This window comes from Mytilus trossulus, chromosome 5, assembly GCF_036588685.1.
Source record: "Mytilus trossulus isolate FHL-02 chromosome 5, PNRI_Mtr1.1.1.hap1, whole genome shotgun sequence".
Taxonomy (NCBI): domain Eukaryota; kingdom Metazoa; phylum Mollusca; class Bivalvia; order Mytilida; family Mytilidae; genus Mytilus; species Mytilus trossulus.
In genome coordinates this window covers 31121950-31149578 of record NC_086377.1, presented here as the reverse complement: position 1 = coordinate 31149578, position 27629 = coordinate 31121950, and the positions used below count along the sequence as shown (strand labels likewise).

Sequence of the window (27629 nt, the reverse complement as noted above, 5' to 3'; positions counted from 1 at the left end):
CAGTAAAACGCTTGCCGAAGTGGGGCGTCCGTTTGGCTGTGCGGGAAGTATAAGTTTGCAGTCACGTCCGGTCAGAAGGGGGACGTTAATCCGATGCCTCGTGTAAAGAGAGTGCCACGCTCTTTGCACGTTAAGAACCCTTGCGACAACTCTTTGAGGGGTCCGTAGGTGGCCTGTTGCAAGGCAAAATTTCTGTCCCTATCCAATATACCCTCATTTTCCTGTGGCAGTCCAAATTTCTCCGACCATCATCCTCTATTTTAACAACCTACCTATTGTATTTATTGTTAACTTGTTCTCGTCCTGAATATGCATGAAATATTTGCCACTGGACGTTAAGCAACCAACAATCAATCAATCAATTTTTATCCTTCCACGTATCATTAAAGTCATTAAATTTTACTTTACATGTGGTCTCTTTTGCCAAATTTTTGGAGAATGTTTTTTGTCCGGACCTTCGAAATAAATAGGGGGTTTCTTTGGGTTCTGCGCCGTAACCCTCTTCCGAATCGGTCATGGTCAGTGTGACGTGTTGGTCAGTACTATCAATCACATTTTCTATGTTTGACCTATTAGTATCAGGGCAACTGGTGAACTGAAAAGGTGATAAATTTCCGAGGAAGGAGTCTCCAAATAATCCAATTGACAGTGAGGAGCATTGGGTGTAACCAGTTATTTTTCCAACTTTGGTGTATATTGGTTAGAAAAGCTTGTGGGAGGGTACGTCAGATATATCGCTGAAATGGTCAACTGTAGTGTTATTGGCTATTTACTTTTCTACATTGGTTAGATGTAAAGGGGGAGGGTTGAGATCTCACAAACATGTTTAACCCCGCCGCATTGTTGCGCCTGTCCCAAGTCGGGAGTCTCTGGCCTTTGTTAGTCTTGTATTATTTTAATTTTAGTTTCTTGTGTACAATTTGGAAATTAGTATGGAGTTCATTATCACTGGACTAGTATATATTTGTTTAGGGGCCAGCTGAAGGACGCCAAAGGGTGCGGGAATTTCTCGCTACATTGAAGACCTGTTGGTGACCTTCTGCTAATGTTTTTTATTTGGTCGGGTTGTTGTCTCTTTGACAAATTCCCCATTTCCATTCTCAATTTTATATCTACAGTTTTGTTTTGACCTGTGGTCATGTCTATATCACCCAAAATTTAATGGATTTCCAAATGGTTCCTCAACTCGGATGATAAATAAAATCTCTTTTTACACCATGTACATGTAAGTAAAATTACGAGCTTGTGTAATACTTGAGAGCTGTTTAAGAGAAAGTTATATGTGGTCCAACTTATTAAACTGTTGACGTCAGTGAAACTGATTAGTACATCTGTCAAATTGATTGACTGAAAATGATTTATTCTGTTTTGTACCAAGATATGATTCATTAGACCATTGTCCGAGACCCATTCTTGCAACTCGTTTAAAGACGTAAAGTTGTTAATGAGTTGTTCAAGGTTGGTGGTTTGTTTCATGGTCTCAACTAAAAAAAAGTGCAATTTGAAAAAAGAGGGACGAAAGATACCAAAAGAGACAGTCAAGCTCGTAAATCTAAAACAAACTGACAACGCCATGGCTAAAAATGAAAAAGACAAACAGAAAAACAAAAGTACACATGACACAACATAGAAAACTAAAGAATAAACAACACGAACCCCACCAAAAACTGAAAGTGGGTTAATTGTTTGATAGTACTTCTCACCTCTGTTATGTAACATTAAAGGTTCATTAATTTCTTTTATTAGATCCCTTTAAGATACTATGTTCATCTTTTCTTTGTAAGGTTCATTAATTTCCCTTTAGTGGGTAACCTAGATACAAACATCAGATTAAAGGATGGTTGTCCCCCTTTCATAAATAACTCACGACATTAAAAACAACATATTTAATAAAAAAAGTAATCATAAAATATACATTCATCATATAAAACATTCCAAGTAACAAAATCCCTATAAGTAACAACCTTTTGTGTATTTTTTTCATACAAAGAACAACATTAATGGAACACTATTTTAGCACCATTTTCATAATAAAAACTTAGGACTAGAAAAATATCTTTGGTCCATTAAACAATAGTCTTCTAAATAAGACACCCCAAGGGTGACTGGGGTTTAGAAATATGGTCACTTGGTCTTCTCCCGACCGGCAGTAAAACGCTTGCCGAAGTGGGGCGTCCGTTCGGCTGTGCGGGATGTATCAAGTTCGCAGTCACGTCCGGTCAGAAGGGGGACGTTAAATACGATGCCTCGTGTAAAGAGAGTGCAACGCTCTTTGCACGTTAAGAACCCTTGCAACAACTCTCTGAGGGGTCCGTAGGTGGCCTGTTGCAAGGCTAAATTTCTGTCCCTATCCAATATACCCTCCTTTTCCGGTGGCAGTCCAAATTTCTTCGACCATCATCCCAGATGGCCTCTATTGTATCAACCTACCTATTGTATTTATTGTGAACTTGTTCTCGTCCTGAATATGCATGAAATATTTGCCACTGGACGTTACGCAACCAACAATCAATCAATCAATCTAAATAAGACAAGCCATAAAAGTATCAAAAGTTACATAAAGTATCAAAAAGGAAAATCATTTACAAAAAGAAAGATATGAGACAGTTTAGTGAACACTTCATATTACATATCAACAGTAAGAATAAAAAACTAATATAAAAACAAAACAAAGAAGAAAATATATATCAGCCCAAAATCTAGTTTATAGATTATGTTGGAATGATATAGTTATAAACTTATGAACGCTGTTTCACTAAATGATGTGTACACTCTTCAAGCATCTTACTTTAACAAAAATAAAATTCTTCAAGACAAAACTCAAACAATATAAAACATTGTATAGTAATGAAAAGCTTTCAGAGAATTTGAGCAATATTACATGATATATAACAACAATCATAACATTGGGACAGTATGTACCTGAAAACAAAACCACACCAACTGTTACAATCATAGATTTTAAAAATGGAACACAACAACATTCCTAAGTATATGAGCCAAAAATTATCATAATATATCTATTTACACTTTTTACACACTTGTAAAAAAAAAAAAAAAAAAAAACTACTTTGTTTTAATTTAGTTTGACCCAATATGCTTTAATTTAATTTAGAAACATACTTAGCACCAATTTTAACTGCAAACAATAACAAACAAAAGAGTACAACATATTTTTTTTTATTTTTCTTATTTCAAAAGAGGTCATGCTGATATTTACATCTCAGAATTTGTTTAAATATAGTTTAGTTATTTATATACAAAAGATAATTTTGACAAAACTATATTGATTGATGAGACACTTAAAATATGGGACTTGGCATTGTATAATTAACAACAAAACTATAAAACAATCCGGAGTATTTCACTAATACTGTGCATGCATATAAAAATTAAAAATCTATTTACATTGTTTTGAAGTCACCAAATACTTTAAACCATTGTCAGTATTATTTATTTATCCACATGTCATATCACAAATGTATGGTCTAATATTTTCACAATGGTTTGAAAAAGGTTTTGAAAATTAAAGATGAATGAAATCTAAAATTTGTTTTCCCCAAAACGTAATGCTTTTCACTAAACTATGATCAAAAGCTATTTAATTTTGTTTTAATTTAAATCTTGCATTTAGTATTTTTGAATAAAAATTTAATCTAAAAAAAAATAATCCAAATATTATCAAAAAATAAAACTAATTTCAGCACAATTTCATTCACATGCAAGTCTCTTCTGTTCAGGGGGTCTTCATTCGATGACTTCTGGTTCGTCTTGCTATGGGGGTGTTGGATCTTCCATTGGAGGTGCAGAGGGTTCTGGAGATGATTCCCTGTTGAAGCTTTCAGTGTCTGGTGAGGAGGAGTATGTACGTAGGGTAAAAATAGGTGGGATGTCTTCAATTGATCTCAATGAACTCATTCTAGGTACTGTTGGTCTTTGGGGGTGGATATTTCTGGAACGGGAATGATGGTGGGTATTTCAAATGATGGAGTGATATATAGTGTTGGTATTTGAGTTGTCACTGTCGAATCCTGTTGCGATCTTGTTATGGGTAAATACGGCTGTTTCTGTTGTCTACTTTGGCAAATCATCTTGCCTACAACCGGTGAAATGTAGGCAACAAATAGTCCCGACACTGTCCAGAATACTGCAAAATAAAAAAAACACATTTATATTCATTGTATAACCTTACTACAATAAATTGATATTTTTTCTTGCCATGACAGAATATGTTATTTCTTTTTTTTCCCCGTTGTTTTGTCATGTAGAGTTAAACATATACTGTTTAGTTGATCAAATACCAATTCTCCTCATTTTGTGCAAAAAAAACCTCATTCACATTTATGTATTAAACCTTTAATTAACATTTGAAAAAATATTATTTTCTATTAGGGTTAAACAACAGAACTTATATAAAAGATTTGTATGTACCTGTCATGAATACATCCATTTTCTCTAAGTAATTTCCCAGGTCTTTCTTCTGTTCTAAAATTATGAAAAAAAAGTAAAGCACATTTAAATTACTTAAAAAGTTATATCTCAAATTATTTTTATTAGTCATGAACAACAATAAAAGTCTTACTAAATGTATGTGCATCATATAACCTACATTGTTAACAATATAAAACAGAAACTTGTACTGTTAAAATGCTTTATTTTTGAAAGATCTTATAATTTTATATTTAAGGTAAACAGTCATTTTCTATTTTTACATATCACCTTTTTTGTATCATTACCTGAATGTGGTTCTTTGCTGTTTGTGGTCACCTGACTGTTGTGATAGGCCATTTTTTTTTAGATCACTGGTTATTGAATCCCTAGTGGTGGGCCATGCTTCTGTGTGGTCTGTTGTTGTTTCACTTATAGGCTTGCTGGTTTTTTTTTCTTCCTTGTCACAAACACTTCTAATATGTTGTCAGGTACTGAAAAAAAAACCATTTTTAACACAAATGTATCTTTATAAAATATACAAAAGGTTGTCTCACCAATTGTCTGTTAGAAAAAGAAAAAAAAATTTACAATAGAATTAAGTCAAAAATAAGTTCTGTCCAGTAAAACACCTTTAAAATTATTGTATTGGGGGCCATTTGTGGATTTTAATTCATTTAAAGTATTATAAAAGATTTGACACTTCTGGAATATATCTAAATTTTATAAACTTTTTAATATAATTTATGTATATACTATATACATAAATAAGGTGGTTTATTTTCTCATTTGATTTGTTTTACATTGTCATTTCAGGGCCTTTTATAGCTGACTATGTTATATGAGCTTTGCTCATGGTTGAAGGTTGTATGGTGACCTGTAATTGTTAGTTTCTGTGTCATTTTGGTCATATTAGAAAGTTGTTTCCTTGACAATCATACCAAATCTTCTGTTTTACATTACAAAAGTTATTTTCCCTTACGTAAGGAGACAGCCTTGCAGGTAAACAGTTATCAAAAGTACCAGGTAATTCATTATTTGATAAAGTGACTTACTACTGGTCAGTGCAATAAAGTTGTCAGTACATAGTACTGTCAAAACAGATGTTTTCATTTGAACTTTATATTTTGTTATTTTCTTTGGTGGGTATAAGATATTTAAGCAAATTTATTTGTGGTTTCCACCTTTCTGTGTAATAGAAAGGAAAGTACAAATTTACACACCAATAGTCAGTTGTATCATTCAAACAACAACAAAATTCTTGATTTAATATTTTAGATTAACCTTAGGATGAACTTACTTGACAGTCCTGGCAAGTTGAATGACATTTTGTAAAAAAAAATATTTCACGAATTACATATCAATTAAGTGATAAGTGAATAAGTCAAAATGGGGTGACTTTTTGAAGTTTATCAAGATAAAGTTTTTAAACAAATTAGAAATGAATGAAATTATAAGTTTGTTAATGACATGCTCTGCACATATTGGACGTAATTGCATAATGTGTTGTCCTTCTTTAAACTTGTGGTTCAAAATTAAATAATATATTCATGAGACTTTTGAAAATAAACAGTTTTTGTTGTTTTCTTAACCACAACATAATGTCCATTTCCCCACCAAAAGTACAGCTGCTAAATTTATGAAATACATGTTGTAATCAATCAAGGGGTCTTTGAGGTGTAAAGAAGGTACACTATGTTTGATTAAGATCTGTATTATACTTATACTGTGCTTAAACCATAAGGACTTGTCTTTGGCGGATTTTCTTTAAAACTTTGAAATTGAACATTTACATAACTTTTGATAGGTTGATGTGTAATGTTTCTTGGTCAAAGTTAAATCACAGACAGCATTATTTTTTACTGCATATAAGTTACTGTGTTAATGTAAAAAACCTACCACATGTCTCATTTTTGCATCTCCAGCTACACTCTCTGTTAAACATGTTTGCTACAGTAGGTGGCTCATTGAAGTCTACCAGATGGATAATACAATCACAGTTTTCTGACATCACTATTGCTATTGTCTTCTATAAATTTAATCAGTTCTCTACTATAGAATCCATCTATTATCAAGACTATCAAAATAATCAGTATTCAAAGTATCATGAAAAATTACACATATCCAGTGTTTTCCAGGGTTCGGAATAGGATCTGTATTAATTATGTACAGTTGTGGAAAGATTTTCACAATTTTATTGGGAACTGCATTCACCGCCGTAATATTAACTATGGTTTCATTTTAACATTTAAATCTTTGAAGTAAGTTAGATAATTGTTCTGCATTCATGGTTCTACAATTTTGATGTCGCGAGTCTCGTCACAGGTCAAAATTGCTTGCGATTGATAATAACAGAGACAATTTATAGTTACTGTAGCAACTCCAAATCTTATTTCCAAACGTGCATTACCGTTTCGCACTAATTAAGACAATCCTCCTGAAAATCACAAGGATCCAAGGAGAAAACGATAAAAGTGTATCCTTTTCCGAAGTCATACAGTTTAATGTTCAATCCCAAATCTTTCATCCATTTATCACTTATTTCAAACAATCTTACGTAGGCTGCCGTATAGTTTCTGTTATCTCCGAAATCTAGGCTGAGTGGTGACCCATAAATCTCCACTCCATTGACCTTCATAGTAACATTAGTCATGTTGAAATGTTGAAAATTAAATGGATTAGCAGTGTAATCACCATTTGCAGCTTTCTGGGAAATCAAACCAATTACAACTTTAGATGGCAGAGATCGTGGAAACATTGCATCCCAGAAGAACTCCGTTGATCCAGTAGGAATTACATTTTGTATAACATGGCTTCGGGTGATCATGTATTGGGCTGGTGTTTTTTGTATTTCATTTCTATGATTAACTATGACTCCGGGATCCAGTTTTACTCTTGTCGTTCTATAAAAAACATCCAAAATATTTATTTTATAGTTTGGATCGCTTTCGCCTGACATGAGTAAAAACGGAATACTCGATCTAAAAAGTGTCATGTAAATATCAACACCACTTATTAGATACTTGTCTAATTGAAGAGAATCCTCCAAAATATTTCCTTCTAACTCAAAAATCCTTGATTCCTGTGTATATTCGTATCTATTAGCAAATCCAGAATTAAGATCCACTGAATCATGGGATCGTCGTCTTTCATGAAAAGTTTACTCTAAAGTGGTCTGTTCATCAGTCCCCGATGAAAGTATTGTTTTGAAGTAAGCTTTCCAGGGAAAATTGTTCGAATTTACCGATATAAGTTTATTGTTTATGTAAATGTCAATATGGGAAAACATACTCTGTAACGGTAAATTAATTATACCCGTTTTTTTCTTTAGGAGCTAGTTTTGTTCCGTCTGCCTTCAGAATCTGCATTTTAATGAAAAGACGACTTTTTCTCAAATCAATGTAATCATTTCCAGATCTAGAAATAACAATCTCAATTGGGGTGGAGTCGTTGATCAAACTTGATATCGGTCGTTCTTCTGTATATGTATTTTTTTTCAACAGCTACCTAATTCGGAGGAGACGCAAATATTGTTAGTTCATGGGGTTGTCCGATGTCCTTATTGTTTCCATGTGACGTGTGCGGAAGCCGCTGTGAAAAATGCAGGATCTTTAACAAGAATTCCAAAATGCTACCATATAATGACAGTTGTGGATTCCGTCAGAGTTTTCAAGGGTGAAAATGTTCCTTCTCAATTTTGTTCCCATATTATGACTCCCTATTATAAAAACACGGTTTTAATAGCTCATAATGCCAGAGGCTTTGATAATTATCCCATTCTCAACAGTCTCATAGATGACCACGCCGTTTAACCAGATAAGATCATTTTCGATGACTCTAAAATCAACTACATGCACGTTGCAAAAGGATTGGACCTTACCTTTTTAATTCCCTAAATTTCATTGGGATGAGGCTGTCGCAGATACCCGAATGTTTCGGCTTGCATGAGTTAGCCAAAGGCTATTTTCCCCATAATTTTAACAAAAGCGAAAATCAAAACTATCGTGGACCGTATCCTATTGAACGCGATTATGGGGTGGAATACATGTCTTCAGATGAGATCTCTAAATTTCGAAAATGGTATGCATCTAAAAAGGGTGACATTTTCGACTTTCAGACCGAAATATATACATACTGTGTTTCCGATGTTGATATCTTGAGGCGATCTTGTTTAAATTTCCGTAAGTTAATGATGGAGGTTACCTCAGTTCAAATACCTAATGACAAAGGTGAAATGATAACCCAAAAGACAGGCATTGATCCGTTAGACTACGTCACAATAGCTAGCGCATGTCAAGCAATTTACAGAGATATATTTTTGGAAGAGGAGTATGAAACTATCTTACTAGATAAACGAAACGATCGCGTATTGAATTGTCATACAAAATTTGAGAATAACAGAACGCTCTTTCAAATACCCGGAGGAGAATGGGTTTGTAAAGAAACATTGGATTCCGATAAATACAGTTTCATCACAACAATATTCCGGAAAAGTCTAATTGCAATGGTACCATCTAAAGGTTACGTTTCGAAAAACAACTTTAGTAAAATTTCAATTCAGTGGTAGGAATGGAAAAATGAACTAGCCAGACGACATGGAAGACCTATTGCGATACAACATGCATTAAATGGGAATGGTGAACACAAAGTGCCAGGAACAAAATAATCGATAGGATGGTTTTGCAATACGGGGTACCAAATAATTGCATACGAATTCCTGGGTAGGTATGAGGCAAATAATTTCAACAAGAGAGTTTTCCTAATTTTTTTTTCTATTAAAAATAAATTACATTTACGCTTTCTTTTTTTCCTAAGTACGCGTGCGGCGGCGGCGGCGAAAAATAAATGAATGTATCTCCCTCTTTCTTAGGGTGTCGTTTTCATGGTTGCCCGTCTTGTTTTGCTCAAGACAGAAAAGGTATCACCGACCCACTCACCAGACATTCTCTCAACGAACTATACTACTTGACGAAAAAAAGGGAGACAGAGCTGATACGTTTAGGATACGAATACGTATGCATATGGGAACACGAATTTCGGGAACAACTCCAAGATGACAACGAAATGAAGGAATATGTATCTGGTATAGACATTACAGATCGATTGAACCCCAGGGCGGTAGAACAAATGCACTCAAGTTATACCACGAATGTACAGAACCCGGAGAAACGATTGAATACTTTGATTTTACAAGGTATATGTGGTTAAAAATGTTCTTATATATATTATTTTTTTCTGTTTAAAATGTATTTGTCTTCTCTATTTTTAATTTGGTTCTAGGGGTTAATATTTAACTCTTAATTCATTTCACATATTACACAAGTTTATTTTTTTCAGTTTGTATCCAAGTGTTAATAAATACGCAAGATATCTTGTGGGACATCCAGAAATAATCACATCCAATTTCGACCATCTTTCTAAGTACTTTGGTATAGCAAAGGTGAAGATTCTTCCACCGAGACAACTGCTACATCCCGTTTTACCCTATCAATCTAATTGTAAATTGAAATTTCCTCTTTGTAAAGTGTGTGCAGATACAGAAAATCAGCACAACTGTTCCTGTAGTGAAGAAGAGCGAGCGCTGACAGGAACGTGGTGTACACCAGAATTGGAACTTGCACGATCTAAAGGTTATCGAATACTAAAAATATTTTTTTCAGTTACTTTCGGATCCTAGAAAGGAAGTAAGAGATTTCCACATCGTAAGTAAAACTTTATACAGATGGAACATTTGAATAGTTCTACTTTCGAGAACGTAGATTTTAAAACCAATGTATTTATTGCCGCTTTCACAACATGCTGGGCTAGAACTCACCTTTATGATTTACTAGAGAAAACTGGACAAAATGCTCTCTATGTGGATACCGATTCAATAATATTTGTAGACAAAAATAAGGAAATTACAAAAACATTACCCATTGGTAACTATTAAGGCCAATTAACCAAAGAAATTTCAAGTAGCGATAGTCATATCACTGACTTTGTTTCAGGGGGTCCTAAAAATTACGCTTACAAAATGTTATCGGAGAAGGAAGTGTGCAAAGTCAGAGGGTTCTCTCTGAAAAGTAAAATGAATGAAGATATTATCAATTTCTCCGCAATTCGAAATGTTGTAGTGGAAAAAAACAGAGATTCAATCCAAATCTCTAATGCAAGAAAAATTTCAAGAATTGCAAGAAAACGAAAACTGTATAACAGACCCGAGACAAAAGAGTACAAAATGGTTTACTCTAAGAGACGGCTTTTAAACAACTTTAAAACTCTACCGTTTGGATATTGCGGTGAACATTAAATGACAAATAAAAGATGTATTCATTGCAATTTTATTTTATTTACAGACATATTAGTAAGGTATCCATTTTACACTTTTTCTCTGACGCTTCTTTAATTTGATAGAATGTTCGAGAGTTCCAGGGGTTCCATTGAATGTGTCCATTTTTTTAAAATCCTCTTCCTCTTTATTTTGCTGAACTAACGGTTTTGACGCCAATAATTCTTCATATTTTCTCTTAGACAACAATACGTGTTCTTTTGCCATGGCTTTATATAAAATCCAAAACAGGGCGCAATAGACTCGGAAGCACTTTGTTATAACGGATCAGAAGTTTCTTCTTTTTGTGTCTACTCACCGATTTAGATCCTAATTTCCATATAATTGATTTGAAAGATTCCAAAGGTTTCACGTATTTTTTTTTTATTCGGAAACACTCCTTTATATATGTTAAGAGCTATTTCAGACAACACATCTACTTCCTTTTTTGTAATGTGTGATAAAACAGCTATCCTTTGGTTTTTATTTGCCTGGTACAAGAATTTCAGAAATGTTGAATTTGATTTCATACAACTACTCATGATTTTGTTTCATAATAACATATGCTTGGTTTTTTGCAAGAACCGGGTATTTATACTGGCAAGAAAACGACACAGATGTCATCAGGAAAAATTCCTGTACGCAACATGTATTTTTCACGATCCATCCTCTGATTTGAAAGGTCAACCAGAAGGTAGTCGTATCTTTTTCCCTCTGTGGCTTTCATTAAAGAGTCGTTAAAATATTTTGTCCTACTCGGAAGTACTTGCGATGCAAATGTTGATAATTGACGACTATCTCTTGGATTACGAAATAGAACAAAATTAGCACAATTTAAAGATATACTTTTAAAATACTTTCCTGGAGGATACAATGGTTGTGAAATAAGTACCACTGTGTCGGGCCAGCAATGTATAGAGTTGTTGGTGAAAGGAATGGTAGGAGTGTCTTTTCCACATTCATTGCAATAGCAGTCTTACATTACTACACATGATTCATTTTAATTTATACCAAACTTTTTTCAACATTATTTTCTACTGTTGTCGTTTTCTTGCAGTTTTAATTGCTTTGTCTATATGTGGTATTAACCTTTTGAAATATCTATACTGGTTTGTGTTGAGGAAAAACCCTTTAATTGTTGGTTTTCCATTTAGGAAAAATCTGACATCAACTGTTATATTTGATTGATATGTGCATATAGTGACGTAGTAGTCTCCAGGTAAAGGATATTGTTTAATATAACTGCACAAACTCATATATAATTGTTGTCTTGTGTATATGGTTGGTGACCTGATATAATCTATCAATGTTGTGTTTTGTGACTTCTCACTTGAATAAATATTGCCGGTCAAAGCTAAAGTAACACTCATGATAGATAAGAGAACTACCACTCCAGTTAATTTCAAGATGTCAAGATGGATGTCAAAATTCCGGTACAATGAACTCATACTAGATCTAATACTTGAATGTCTAAATGTCATAGGAATTATGGAACTATCAATCTCATCTTTGGAAGAAGTATTTTCCATTATCAATTTGATGTTATACTAGTGATACAGAAACTTACAATGGCAAATGATATTTAAACTCTTTTGTTTTATTATAATGGTTCTACCTATAACACATAGCAAACATGAACTATAGGGTAAACAAGCAAGATAGTTGGAGCTTTAGTGACTGACACTGCTTACTCCTCTGGAGCATCTGGTTGTCAATCATGTTACAAGGGTGCTAGTTGTGTTTTGGTTTAGTTAATTTTTTTTTGTTTACATGGATCTTTGAATATAGATTTGACATTTTTTATTTAATTTCCTAGTTTATAATAACCATTCCATTCAAATTTGACATGTGTGTGTGTGTGTGTGTTACTTTAGCTTTGACCAGCAATATATATTCAAGTGAGAAGTCTAAGCATAACATGATAATCAAATAAAAACATAAACAGTGTATGATAACTCAATTTTAATCAATTTTCAAAAGAAAAGAAACATGTATAACAATTTGGCACATTAAATTTCATTGGCATAAAGTGATAAAAAAACAAAGAATGTCTATCTAAAGTAATCTCAATTGGCACATCTTAAATTCATCGTTAAACATCATAAGTAATCATTCTACCTAATGTAAAAAAAGTAAACAAATATATTCAGCGAGGTAGTGAAATTTTTTTAATGGAGGAATGAAAAATCAAATGGAATAAAAAATTTATGTGAAACTAAAATAATTCAGCTATATAAACATTCATAACCTGTTGGAATGTTAAAAGAAATCAGGTTAAGTATTGTTTTTTATTTTACAACCTGTTTAGAAACATTAATATTAATTTCTACTTATTTAAAAAAATATTCCAGTAAAGTATTGTTTTATAAAAAAAAAAAGTTTAATTTTATTATAGACATAGGAAGATGTGGTGTGAGTGCCAATGAGACAACTCTCCATCCAAATAACAATTTAAAAATTAAATGCATGCTTAAATTTCACAAAAAAAACCTATGTAATTAAAAAAATGAGTATAATAAATACTGAGATTTTACAAATATCATATGTATTCTTAATAAAAAAAAACCCATATAAAATGGGGTTTATAAAATAATGTATATGAGGAATATCATAATGTCTTCGATAAAGGTGATGCGCATTCATTGGCAACAGACAGTATCTAAAATATAACTTGGAATACTGTAAATAACATAAATACTTGTAAAAAATGCAATCCAACATTCATGTCTATCCATTGTAAAAGGAATGTGAACATCTTCACAGTATAACATACCATCACATACTAAGATACAATATACTTGCATAATATTACTCAATTTATTTCACTTGACTGGGCGGAGTTTAACTGGTTCGCTCATAATAAACTAGTCCATCTAAAGATAGGTGTTTTAGAATGAACTCATCAATGAAGTGTCCAGTTATTCTTTTGTAAATCCCTTTAATGACACTGATAGGTGATTATAAATCAGTAATAATTATAACGGCAATCATCCTTATCACACATATCTTCAAATAGACTGTCCTTACGCAAATTAAAACGTAAGCTCCGCCCGATCAGTTGAAATGACATTAGTAATATAACAAAAGTAATATGAACTACTGACTACAAATGTCACAACTTCAAATCATATATCCATCATGTAATAGCACAAATTATATTTAAAGTTAAGGACCTTTTAAACAAAAAAATATATAAGATCTATATGATTTCTGAAAATTACTTTAAATCTGACTTATGATCAGGTAACATTAACAAGAAAAAACAACATATATTGTTGTAATGAATCAAATACACTTAAAAGGTGTATTTACTCCTAGTAAAGTTGAATTCAAAAGGTGAAAATGTTTATGAACCAATAGGAACATATATCAATGCTATCACTAGATTAAAATGAGCTTTAAAAAAACAACAACAAAATAACTGATTGCAATAATAATAATAATACCCATTTGACTAGATTGTCATGCATAAGAAAAAAAAATCAACAACTGTATCAAGATACCAAAACAAGGTCTGTCAAACCAAGTCCTTTTAATACTCAAACACAATTAACTTTTTTTTACATTTCTGTAAATATATCCATTTTAACTTCCTCCTCAAACTGTAATTTCTTTTTGGACCTTGTCCTTCTAGCAATTGGAGAAGATACTTGTATGATTGGTGGAGTATCATCAAGAGATTCGGCTGTTATTGGATCAGGCACTGCGGGTGTTACTGGTGATGGTGTTAAGGTGTACAATTCTACTCTTGATAGTGATGTCTCTCCCTGGTAGGGGATCTAAACAAAATAATATGTTAAACACTTTCTAAATACAATCCTAAATATCAAAACAATTTCTAAACACTTATAGCTACACATTTTCTAAACACAATCCTAAACACGTACACATAATCCTAAACGCCTACACTGGCTACAGCTTAAAAATGGTCTAAACACAACTAAACGTAATCCTCAACACATAAGTGTTTAACTTTTATTTCTTCCCTTTTAAAAAATGGTATAATTTAGAAAAGTTTACTTTAATATCCCTTTATATTATCTAATTTTGTTTTGGAGACTCAATTGCCTTTAAATGTTTGTTCCATTTTACTAGATCTGTCCTATTAGGTAGAAAATGTTTACAATATTGAATTTCATAAATATATATATACATTATGGAAATCATGAATATTTTTTTTAAAAATAATAGCCTGGTTGCAATCATTTGAAATTTATATCTAACAAAATTCTTGATATTGGTATGTGATGCTACTAGCAGTCACTCTAATATTAGATGTTTACCTTACATTATGGTAGTATGCAGTATGCTTTTTTACACACATGTGTATTTCAATATTCAAAAAAATATAGCAAATAAATGTTACCCTAAAAGGCACTAAACACTTTGTATCTAAACATGTTTAAATCCTAAACACCTTTCCCTCTAAATGTGTTTAGTTTATGGTCCTGTTCAAAATTATACCCAAGAATGTGTTATGGATTGTGTTTAAGATCTAAACACTATTTTTAGAGTGTGTAGACAAACTGTATTTAGGAGCTGCTGCTCATTGTTACAGAAATATAACTACCTAATTCTAGTGCTGGTTGTGTTGTTGTCCAAGCTATGGTTGTTGTAGTTGTCCTAGCGGTGATAGTTGTAGTTGTCCTGAGTGATGTGGTAGTTGTAGTTGTCCTGGCTGTGGGGGTAGTTGTCGTAACTGGGGTAGTTGTAGTTGTCCTAGCTGTGTGGTTAGTTGTCCTAACTGGGGTAGTTGTAGTTGTCATAGCAGGGGAGGTTGTAGTTGTCCTAGCTGGTGTAGTTGTCCTAGCTAATGAAGTTGTTAATGCCCTGGTTGTAGGGGTAGTTGTAGTTGAAACTAAAATAATTCAGCTATATAAACATTCATAACCTGTTGGAATGTTAAAAGAAATCAGGTTAAGTATTGTTTTTTATTTTACAACCTGTTTAGAAACATTAATATTAATTTCTACTTATTTAAAAAAATATTCCAGTAAAGTATTGTTTTATAAAAAAAAAAAGTTTAATTTTATTATAGACATAGGAAGATGTGGTGTGAGTGCCAATGAGACAACTCTCCATCCAAATAACAATTTAAAAATTAAATGCATGCTTAAATTTCACAAAAAAAACCTATGTAATTAAAAAAATGAGTATAATAAATACTGAGATTTTACAAATATCATATGTATTCTTAATAAAAAAAACCCCATATAAAATGGGGTTTATAAAATAATGTATATGAGGAATATCATAATGTCTTCGATAAAGGTGATGCGCATTCATTGGCAACAGACAGTATCTAAAATATAACTTGGAATACTGTAAATAACATAAATACTTGTAAAAAATGCAATCCAACATTCATGTCTATCCATTGTAAAAGGAATGTGAACATCTTCACAGTATAACATACCATCACATACTAAGATACAATATACTTGCATAATATTACTCAATTTATTTCACTTGACTGGGCGGAGTTTAACTGGTTCGCTCATAATAAACTAGTCCATCTAAAGATAGGTGTTTTAGAATGAACTCATCAATGAAGTGTCCAGTTATTCTTTTGTAAATCCCTTTAATGACACTGATAGGTGATTATAAATCAGTAATAATTATAACGGCAATCATCCTTATCACACATATCTTCAAATAGACTGTCCTTACGCAAATTAAAACGTAAGCTCCGCCCGATCAGTTGAAATGACATTAGTAATATAACAAAAGTAATATGAACTACTGACTACAAATGTCACAACTTCAAATCATATATCCATCATGTAATAGCACAAATTATATTTAAAGTTAAGGACCTTTTAAACAAAAAAATATATAAGATCTATATGATTTCTGAAAATTACTTTAAATCTGACTTATGATCAGGTAACATTAACAAGAAAAAACAACATATATTGTTGTAATGAATCAAATACACTTAAAAGGTGTATTTACTCCTAGTAAAGTTGAATTCAAAAGGTGAAAATGTTTATGAACCAATAGGAACATATATCAATGCTATCACTAGATTAAAATGAGCTTTAAAAAAACAACAACAAAATAACTGATTGCAATAATAATAATAATACCCATTTGACTAGATTGTCATGCATAAGAAAAAAAAATCAACAACTGTATCAAGATACCAAAACAAGGTCTGTCAAACCAAGTCCTTTTAATACTCAAACACAATTAACTTTTTTTTACATTTCTGTAAATATATCCATTTTAACTTCCTCCTCAAACTGTAATTTCTTTTTGGACCTTGTCCTTCTAGCAATTGGAGAAGATACTTGTATGATTGGTGGAGTATCATCAAGAGATTCGGCTGTTATTGGATCAGGCACTGCGGGTGTTACTGGTGATGGTGTTAAGGTGTACAATTCTACTCTTGATAGTGATGTCTCTCCCTGGTAGGGGATCTAAACAAAATAATATGTTAAACACTTTCTAAATACAATCCTAAATATCAAAACAATTTCTAAACACTTATAGCTACACATTTTCTAAACACAATCCTAAACACGTACACATAATCCTAAACGCCTACACTGGCTACAGCTTAAAAATGGTCTAAACACAACTAAACGTAATCCTCAACACATAAGTGTTTAACTTTTATTTCTTCCCTTTTAAAAAATGGTATAATTTAGAAAAGTTTACTTTAATATCCCTTTATATTATCTAATTTTGTTTTGGAGACTCAATTGCCTTTAAATGTTTGTTCCATTTTACTAGATCTGTCCTATTAGGTAGAAAATGTTTACAATATTGAATTTCATAAATATATATATACATTATGGAAATCATGAATATTTTTTAAAAAAATAATAGCCTGGTTGCAATCATTTGAAATTTATATCTAACAAAATTCTTGATATTGGTATGTGATGCTACTAGCAGTCACTCTAATATTAGATGTTTACCTTACATTATGGTAGTATGCAGTATGCTTTTTTACACACATGTGTATTTCAATATTCAAAAAAATATAGCAAATAAATGTTACCCTAAAAGGCACTAAACACTTTGTATCTAAACATGTTTAAATCCTAAACACCTTTCCCTCTAAATGTGTTTAGTTTATGGTCCTGTTCAAAATTATACCCAAGAATGTGTTATGGATTGTGTTTAAGATCTAAACACTATTTTTAGAGTGTGTAGACAAACTGTATTTAGGAGCTGCTGCTCATTGTTACAGAAATATAACTACCTAATTCTAGTGCTGGTTGTGTTGTTGTCCAAGCTATGGTTGTTGTAGTTGTCCTAGCGGTGATAGTTGTAGTTGTCCTGAGTGATGTGGTAGTTGTAGTTGTCCTGGCTGTGGGGGTAGTTGTCGTAACTGGGGTAGTTGTAGTTGTCCTAGCTGTGTGGTTAATTGTCCTAACTGGGGTAGTTGTAGTTGTCATAGCAGGGGAGGTTGTAGTTGTCCTAGCTGGTGTAGTTGTCCTAGCTAATGAAGTTGTTAATGCCCTGGTTGTAGGGGTAGTTGTAGTTGTTGTGGGTTGTTCAACTGGTACTGAAAAGATTTAATAAAATCATATAAAACCCCAAAAATTAATTCAATTTAGTAATTTTACAATAAATCAACTAATTATTTAGTATTTAATGAATAATGATGAATAATCAGAATAAGATACAATACATTATACAAAATGTATGTTACAGTTAAGAGTTGTTTTGTGCTGAAAAGGAAATAGCACTTTTTAAGAAAATTTTAAAATCAAAATATAGCATTATAATCAAAATGCAAAAGTGTGAACATTGTGGTTGACATAAGAGTTTGGTTGCACAGATAGATTTTATAGAAGGAAAGTTTGAATATTTGTAAAAAATGCGGTGAGGTTAAACATGTTTGTGAGATCTCAACCCTCCTCCTATACCTCTAGCCAATATAGAAAAGTAAACGCATAACAATACGCACATTAAAATTCAGTTCAAGAGAAGTACGAGTCTGATGTCAGAGGAGATTTGTATATACCCGGTTTTTATTAAGACTTTCCAGTTACACTGGATGAGGTGTGTTATTACATGTACATGTATAAAGAAGATTGGATTTGCTGTTTAATTGTTTGATTTGTAATCATTTTTTAGAAAGAAGTTTCATATGGTAAGTGGTTAACAGAACATAAACATTTGTTGGTGGGATCATACCCCTCAGTCAGAGAAGGTTTCGGGCCTATATTCTACCCCATGTCCCGCATGGGGATCCCTGAACCGAACGGGGCAAAATTGAAACGTAATGAATCTTAATACATGTCTTCCCTTCAATCTGCCCATCGGATGAATGTTCAACAGATGTATCCTGTCTTTTTTCTACCCTGAAAATCATCCCGGGTTTTTATTTTATCATACACCACAGGAGGTTGAAATCCTATCAATGAGGGTCTATAAATATGTCAACTCGACTATCACAGTAGAGCTTGTGATAGTCGAGTTGACATATTTATAGACTCTCATTGATAGGATTTCAACCTCCTCTGCATACACTACCATAGTGTTTTTTTTTTAATTTGAAAATTTAATCCTAACCTTCCATGGTTGTTCCTTAAATTTCATACTGTAAAAATACATGTATGTACTTACCACATGAATATGCTGAACAATTCCAGCGACATGCAGGTTGTAATAAATGTGTAATGGTTTGTGCTCGTTTGCTAAAGAATACAACACAGCTACATTCGTCTTCTTTCAAGATTTCTACATATTTTATCCTCGTGTGTGTGACCCTGATACATCTAGAGTCCTTACACCTTCACTCTGCCATCACGCCTTGTTCGGCACACATTTCACATTTGAATCCTACACACGTTTGTGTACAAATAAGAAAAATAATTAACTGGAAAATAATTACGTCCATTTTGACCATGTGTGTCGTGTATTCATTTGGGGGATAAGTTTAATCATTTCCCCACCTCACCCCAAAAAAACACACATAAAAGACTTTTTTTAAGGTTTTAATGTGAAATCTCTTATAAAAAAAATTATCAATAAAAGAGGGGATATCCCTATTTTAATATTACAAAACATATATTATTTTCTGACATAGAATAATTGAGTGTATGTGTGTCAATTTTGGTCATTGAAAATTTTATCCCTTACGGATCTCATATCGTTGTAGTGAAAAACAAATTCCTCCGTAAATTGGTGCACTTAATAATTCATTCAGACCACCTGCTGGTTCAGACCCCTTTATTTAGAAAAAAGCAAAAACAAAGAAATAATGTGATTTTTTAATGACAGAGTATGTTAGCTGTAGATTGAAGATTCTTTCTTTGAATCACAATGTACTATGTAGAAACTCGATCTGCTTTCAGTTATTTGTCATAAAATTTTACTTTGAATCCCATTGCTCCTGTATAGAACTACTATAGGGGGTTTTTGGACCCCCCAAAAAGAAATTAAGACCCCCAAGTTATATAATCTTACATAATCTCAAATGACATAATATCATGATGTCATGACGTCATACATTTTATAGCACCCATACATTAATGCTGACTCATCCTAATCTTTATCACCCATGTTCCTATCATGAATTCATGACGTCATATATTTTATAGCACCCATATATTAATGCTGACTCATCTTTTTATAGCACCCATTGACGTCATACATGAGTTAAAAAAAAAATTGTGTCACCTAACTCGAAGTCTAATTGGTACATAAGAATAACCCCCAATGGCGTCATGTATTATATGATGACTCATCATAACGATGTAATCGTGTCATCTAACCGCTGGCTAATTGTAACATATGCAATACACAATATAAATTTAAGCCCCCCTACATATAACCCTTAGGTTAATTTTAACATTTGGAACTACAGTATAAATTGGACTCCCACAACATTAATTCAAGCAATGACGACGAAAACTAGATATTAATAGGTAAGTAATGAGAAATATTATTCATGCTGTCTTCAACAGGGAGAAAAAACAAGAATATATGTATTTATGTATTTATTTAAAGCTGTTTAAAATATGATTTGACAAAGTCATCGTTTACATAAAAATTTTCCGAAAAAAACATATCATATACATTATTGATAGAAATGTTAAAACAAATTCTCATTATTGCAAAAAACTTCAAAATACAACATTTACAAAAATATGAATGAAATCTTGTGTTTATTTTACAGTTCCTGATAATGCAACAGTTACAACCAAAAGTAATCTGTTACTTACCACACTGACAACAGGTGCAGTACCTCAAAAGACAGAAGCTACAACAGAAAAGACACCAATAACAACAGGAGTAACAACATCAACTATCACCATAGGAGAAGCAACAGACACAACACAGACAATATCCATGACAGTAACAACAACAGATATAAATTATACCATTACAGGTACAAAAAAAAAATGTATTACCTTTTTTGTACATTGAATTTTGTTGTGTAAAAAATAGATGTAAATCAAGATTTTTGTTTGATTTATGAAATACATTGTTGAAGTGAGCCAAGTTTGTAATGTCCATTGGCCAATATTTCAAAGATTTTAAGGACAGTGTCACATTATAAACTTTATCTTTCCTGTACTTTTTTTTTCAGAGTTCACCTCTGTAATTTGAAAAGTAACTTGATCTAAAAGGTGTTTCATTGAGTAAATATTTATATAAATGCCCCAAAAAAAAAAGTGTACAAAACAACACCAATATATATATAAAAAAAAGAAACATTAAATATAAATATCTATGAATATTTTGGATAACAGATATCCTTCATCAGTATGATAATGATGTAAATTGAATCATATCAATCTATTCTGATTTAACTATAATAATTTTTTTTTTTTTATAGGATTGTGGATTTGGGCTGTAGTTTTCAGTGTTTTCATTGTAGCTGCCTTAATGAAACTTATTCTTCAACTGCGAAAACAACAGAACCAATACTTACCACTGCTTAGAAGCCTTAATTCTACCACAAATTCACATCTTTATAGCCAGACCATGCAGTCCTCATATTTAAGTATGGAATCATCCCAAACACCATCAGCACAGGGAAATATTAGCACGCCTGAACCATTCAATCGTAGCATCTACACGCCACCACAGTCATCAAGCCCAAAACATGATACACTACCATCACCACCTACAGTATTTCATATCAATGACCAAGAGGAATCACCTGAACCTTCTGCATCACCAATTGAATTGATGTCAATATCTCCCATTGCCAGTAGAACAAGAACCAAAACCAAAAAAAAGATCATGTTTGAGGAAATTAATTTGTAAAAAAAAATTACTTGGACATTTTGAATCAAAGTCAGAAAAAAAATCATAACTTTTGAATTTTTTTTTTTTTATTTCTTTGGATAAAAAAAGACCATAATTGTCTAAATATTTTTTAGTGCATCAGTTTGTTCAAGAAAGAAAAATAGCAACAACAAAAAAATCAGAAATACTACTACTCAAGGTTTAGACTACACATTCCAAATAGGCTGATTTGTTGTCAATTTTTATTTTCATGAATGTTTAGACTACAATTCCACATAGGTTGTTTTGTTGTCAATTTTTATGTCCATGAAGGTTTAGCCTACAATTCCAAATGGGTTGTTTTGTTGCCAATTTTTATATTCATGAAGGTTTAGACTACAAATTCTAAATATGTTTGTTTTATTGTCAACTTTTATATTCATTAGGGTTTAGAAAAGCATGTCTGTCATTATTATTAGATTAGATTTACAGTAGATGTAGCATTTAATCCCATTGTTGAATCTAGATTTTGTTGTAGTTGGGTTTTTTTTTGTTTTAATTTAGATATGAAGTTTAGAAAAAAAAAATGTCAGTCATTTTTACTAGATTTAATTTACAGTAGATGTAGTTATTTTTTACACTGTTAAATCTAAATTTTTGTTTTTAATTTAGATATTCAATTAATAACTAGTCATTTTGTATTTGTGCCAATGAATTTTATTTACAAAACACTCAATATATGTGCCATTAATAGCATTATTACAATACATCATAAATTAGGTAAACTTATAGAAATCTTAAAACATGTATACCCCCCTTTTTTTACTTTTTCATAAATATCACGTATCATGTTTATATGTGCCTATAAACTGTGATAAATTTATTTTAAATACAACACTAAATAGCTGTATGTTTGCTCATTATATGTGTCCATATTATGTAGTTCTACTTATTATTTGAAAAAAAAAATAATACTTATGGTGCTTATTTGAACAATACTTTTTTTTTAATATTTGTTATAGATGCATTTCTTTTATAATGTAGATCATTGATAATTTTTTTATTGTCTAGTTTTATACTTATGATGTTATTATTATTATGTTTTTATAAAATTTTATACACCATTATTATTAAACTACCTCATTTCATTGCTGATGGGTTTTTTTTGGACAAAAATCAAATGCAAAGTGTTGTTGCCACTTTTGTTATATAAAATTTATACACTGTTATTGTTTAAACTACTGCATTTTATACAGATTATGACATTATGTACCTTATTTAATGCCTCTGATGTTTTACTACAAATTCCAGATGTGAAATGTTATTGAAAGAACTGAAATATATCCCATATCAAGAACACTTTGATATCATTGTTTTTGTTTGAATGTTTTAATACACTATTAATGTTAAGTTGATTTAATATGATCAGTTTAAATACTTTTTTTTGTGTTTTTGTTGTTGTTGTATATTTTGTTATAATTACTGTTCCAAATAATAAAAATGTTTATTAAATGTTTTTCTTTTCACTAAGCAGCTGTTGATGTCAGGGGAGGAGGGTCTTAATTTGTGGTAAAAAAGGTTTAGATTTTTTTTCGTATGAGATATGAAGGCTGTTGTTCACTTTTAGACCTTTTTTTTTGAAAACATAGACAACAAAAAGACCACATTAATACACGTGATGTCATTACTTGTGTCCTTAATAATAACCTTAGTAACATTTTTTTTTATCATAATGAATTAGAGTTTTGTTCAGGACACATCAAAATGGAAAAAATTGTTGAAGAGGAAACTGACAGTTTGGCCATTCCTATGGCATACTCACACTCGAGCATGAGATCTAGTATAAGTTCTTTGTTTAGGAACTATGACATTCATTTCGACATTTTGAAAATGACAGGAATTTTGGTACTTTTATCTATAATGAGTGCTACTTTGGCAATGACTCATCATATTTATGCTTGTGACAATTCTCAAAACAGAACTGATTGTATTTCATTATTCACTACCGACTCTTTGGACCAACAACAAAATTTTAGTTTGTGTACTTACATGAAACAATTTCAATTACCAGGACATTACTATGTCACAATATGTACCTATCAAGCAGACATCAGAGTTGATGTCCGAATGTATCTTAATGATAGACCTACAATCAAAGGATTCTTTCTGAACACAAATCAATATGAATATTTAAAAAGGTTGATACCACATATTGACAAATCTATAAGCAATGCAAGAGCAAGAATAGGACAATGATAAAAGAGAACCTGGTGGAATTTTCATGTACTATATACTTTTATGTGTGTATATAGACTTTTATGTGTGTATATGTGGTCGTGTGGTCTAGCGGGACGACTGCAGTGCAGGCGATTTGGTGTCACGATATCACAGTAGCATGGGTTCGAATCCCGGCGAGGGAAGAACCATAAATTTGCGAAAGCAAATTTACAGATCTAACATTGTTGGGTTGATGTTTAGACGAGTTGTATATATATATATATATATATATAGGAAATAATCGTATAACTATAGATCAGACTGATATCGCTATGAGTGACGAAAAGACGCTTCTCCCCTTTTCTTCCCCGACAACAATGTATATTGCCGGTCCGACGCAATCTGGAAAATCGATGTTCACCAAAAAACTCATCGAAAATGCTTCAAAAATGTTTACGGAAACACCAGATAGAATCTTGTATGCTTATTCCGAGTATCAGACATTGTTCGACGACATGCAGAATATTCCAAATTTAACTTTTCAAGAAGGACTACCAGACAAACAGGAAATAGACGAGTTTACCCTAAATACGAAACATGCTTTAATTATACTCGATGATTTAGTATCTAAAATTGTGCAATCCTCCGACCAATTGCATTTGTTTTCTGTAACCAGTCACCACAAAAAGGCATCAGTGGTGCTGATTTCTCAATCTTTGTATCCGCCAGGGAAGTTTTCGAAAAGTATATCCCTGAACTGTGCTAATTTTGTCTTGTTTCGTAATCCACGAGATATGCGTCAATTGACAACATTTGCCTCTCAGATACTTCCTGGCATGACAAAATATTTTAATGATTCTTATAGGAAGGCAACTCGGGAAAGATTTAACTACCTTTTTGTCGACCTGTCGAATCAAAGAGAGGACAGAGAAAAGTTTATGTTACGCACGGGAATTTTCCCCAACGATACTTGTGTGGTTTACAGACCTGTATAAAATAGACACCAACCCATCTTGACTTTTAATTCTGTTTTTGCTGACAAACATGAGCGGTCGTATGAGATCCAACTCAGTGTTATTGAAGTTTCTGTACAAGACAAACAAAAAGCAAAGAGTGACTGTCTTATCACACCTTAGTAAAGAAGAAATAGAAGTTTTTTCTGAGATAGCTCTGAACATTTATAAAGGAGTGTTTCCAAACAAAACGAAATACGTGAACACTTTAAAACCGTTTAAATCGATCGTTTTCAGACTGGGATCAAAGTCGGTGAGTAGTCAAAAGAAGAAGAAAATTCTGATCCGATACCAAAACATAATTCCACTCTTAATACGACCTGTTTTGGAATTTCTGTAGCACGATCATAATGGCTAAAGAACTGATATTATTAGCAAAGAGAAAATACGAAGAATTATTGGCATCGCAACCTTCAGCTAATGAAGACAATCAAGAAGACATGAAATATTCATCTGACCCTCCAGTAGATGTTTCAACACAAATTGGAAACGGCTTATTTGTTGAAAAAAATGATGATAATTATGCAGGCACGCCTGGAGTTCTTCAACATCCCTCACCTAAAATAAAAAATGCGAGACGGAGAAAGAAAAACGTAAAATGGATACCGTATTGACTCTATTTTTTTTTTTTTTTTATCTGTGTAAAATAGTTATAATAAAACAATAGAAATTGACAAGTTTTTTATTTATTCGCTACAATAACCAAACGGTAAAGTACTAAAGTCATTCAAGAGCCGTCTCTTGGTGTACACCATTTTGTATTCTTTTTGCTCTGGTCTGTTATACAATTTTCGTTTGCAACCAAGTCTAGAAATTTTTCGGGGATTAGTGGTTAGGATCGAATTTCTGTTTTTGTCAACTACAATATCTCTAATCGCCGAAAAATTTATAAGCTCTTCATTCGCTTTAGTTTGGAGAGAAAATCCTCTTACTTTACACTTTTCCTTTCCTGATACCATCCTGTAGGCGTAATTTTTAGGACCACCGGATACGAAATGAGTAATATACCCGTCTTCAGTCGAAATTTCGTTGGTCAGTTCACCCAAGTAGTTTCCTATCGGTAGTGTATTTGTGATTTGTTTGTTTCTATCTACAAATATGACGGAATCAGTGTCAACGTAAAGAGTGTTCTCGTCCGTCTTCTCGAGTACTTTATAGAGACTAATTCTAGCCCAACAAGTGGTAAAAGAGGCAATAAACACGTTGGTTTTGTAGTCTATAGGTATGAAAGACGGGTAATCGAAATGTTCCGTCTGTACAGTATTTTTATTGATGATGTGAAAGTCCCTTACGTCCTTTTTTGGATCTGAAAGTAACTGAAAGAATTTGTCGGCTTCATTTTCGGTAAAAAATGTGGTCTGTTTCATGTTTAACCGTTGTCCAAACTTTCCCCAAAAACTATTCAAACAAATTTTGGCGAGACTACGAAGACCTGGATTTTTTCTTATTTGATCGTAATCCAAGAGAATTCCTTCCTTTTGGGCATAGTCTGCTATGTAATCCATCTTTTGTTGTTCCGTTTCACACTCTGAGGGAAATCCGGAAGCTTCCTGTTTTAATTTCAAAAACAAATTAACATACCCGTCAAAAAGACCACCTTTCCCTGTTTGTCTGTCGTAGATTTTGGTTTCTGCGAAATCATATATTTCATAAATTTCGAGTATTCGATACCCTTTTGAACGAGCCAATTCTAACTCCGGTGTACACCAAGTTCCTATCATAGATCTGTTTGAATCTGTACATATACAACTACGCTGATTTTCTGTCTCTGCACATTGTTTACATAAAGGAAACTTTAATTTTCCGTTCGATAAGTACGGTAAAACAGGATGGTACAGACGTCGTTGTGGGTTTAGACAACGGGTATTTAGAGGGAACGACGTACCACAACAGTTTTGTTCGCATATCATGACTCCCTGTTATAAAAATACCGTGTTGATGGCACATAATGCCAAGGGATTCGATAACTATCCCATACTTAACTGTCTCCTGGACAATCACAGCGTCAAACCGAACAAAATTATTTTTGACGGTTCCAAAATCAACTACATGCACGTTTCTAAAGGACTGGATCTGACCTTCCTAGATTCGCTTAATTTCATTCAAATGAAACTCTCCAAAATACCAGAATGTTTTGGTTTGAGAGAGGTGACGAAAGGTTATTTTCCGCATTTGTTTAACACACAGGAAAATCAATCGTATCGAGGTCCGTATCCCGATGAAAGTTATTACGGAATCGAAAACATGTCTGGGAAGGATGTCCAGAAATTCCGGGAATGGTATGCGTCTAAGCAAAATGCCATTTTTGACTTTCAATCGGAAATGTACGACTACTGTGTCTCCGACGAAGATATTTTACGACGTGGTTGCATGAAATTTCGTCAGTTAATGATGGAGGTCACGTCGGAGAGAAAATTAAACGCAAATGGTGAAATGGTAACTCAAAGGGAAGGTATAGACCC

General features: G+C 32.5%; 2 protein-coding genes across 2 annotated transcripts; one reads left to right on the top strand and one right to left on the bottom strand.

Moving 5' to 3' along the window:
• Nucleotides 1-3914: 3914 nt before the first annotated feature.
• LOC134717862 (mucin-2-like) lies at nucleotides 3915-19277 on the bottom strand. The gene is made up of 9 exons (XM_063580358.1): nucleotides 19271-19277; nucleotides 17938-18257; nucleotides 16946-17160; nucleotides 15295-15568; nucleotides 14303-14517; nucleotides 6986-7331; nucleotides 6328-6457; nucleotides 4432-4485; nucleotides 3915-4147 (listed from the first exon to the last, which is right to left on the bottom strand). The coding sequence occupies exons 1-9, from the start codon at nucleotides 19275-19277 to the stop codon at nucleotides 3915-3917; spliced, it is 1794 nt and encodes a 597-aa protein (XP_063436428.1).
• A 1577-nt stretch (nucleotides 19278-20854) lies between these two features.
• LOC134717861 (uncharacterized) lies at nucleotides 20855-22428 on the top strand. The gene is made up of 2 exons (XM_063580357.1): nucleotides 20855-21092; nucleotides 21543-22428. Exons 1-2 carry the CDS (start codon nucleotides 20855-20857, stop codon nucleotides 21974-21976), a joined length of 672 nt encoding a protein of 223 aa, XP_063436427.1. The 3' UTR covers nucleotides 21977-22428.
• Nucleotides 22429-27629: the final 5201 nt, after the last annotated feature.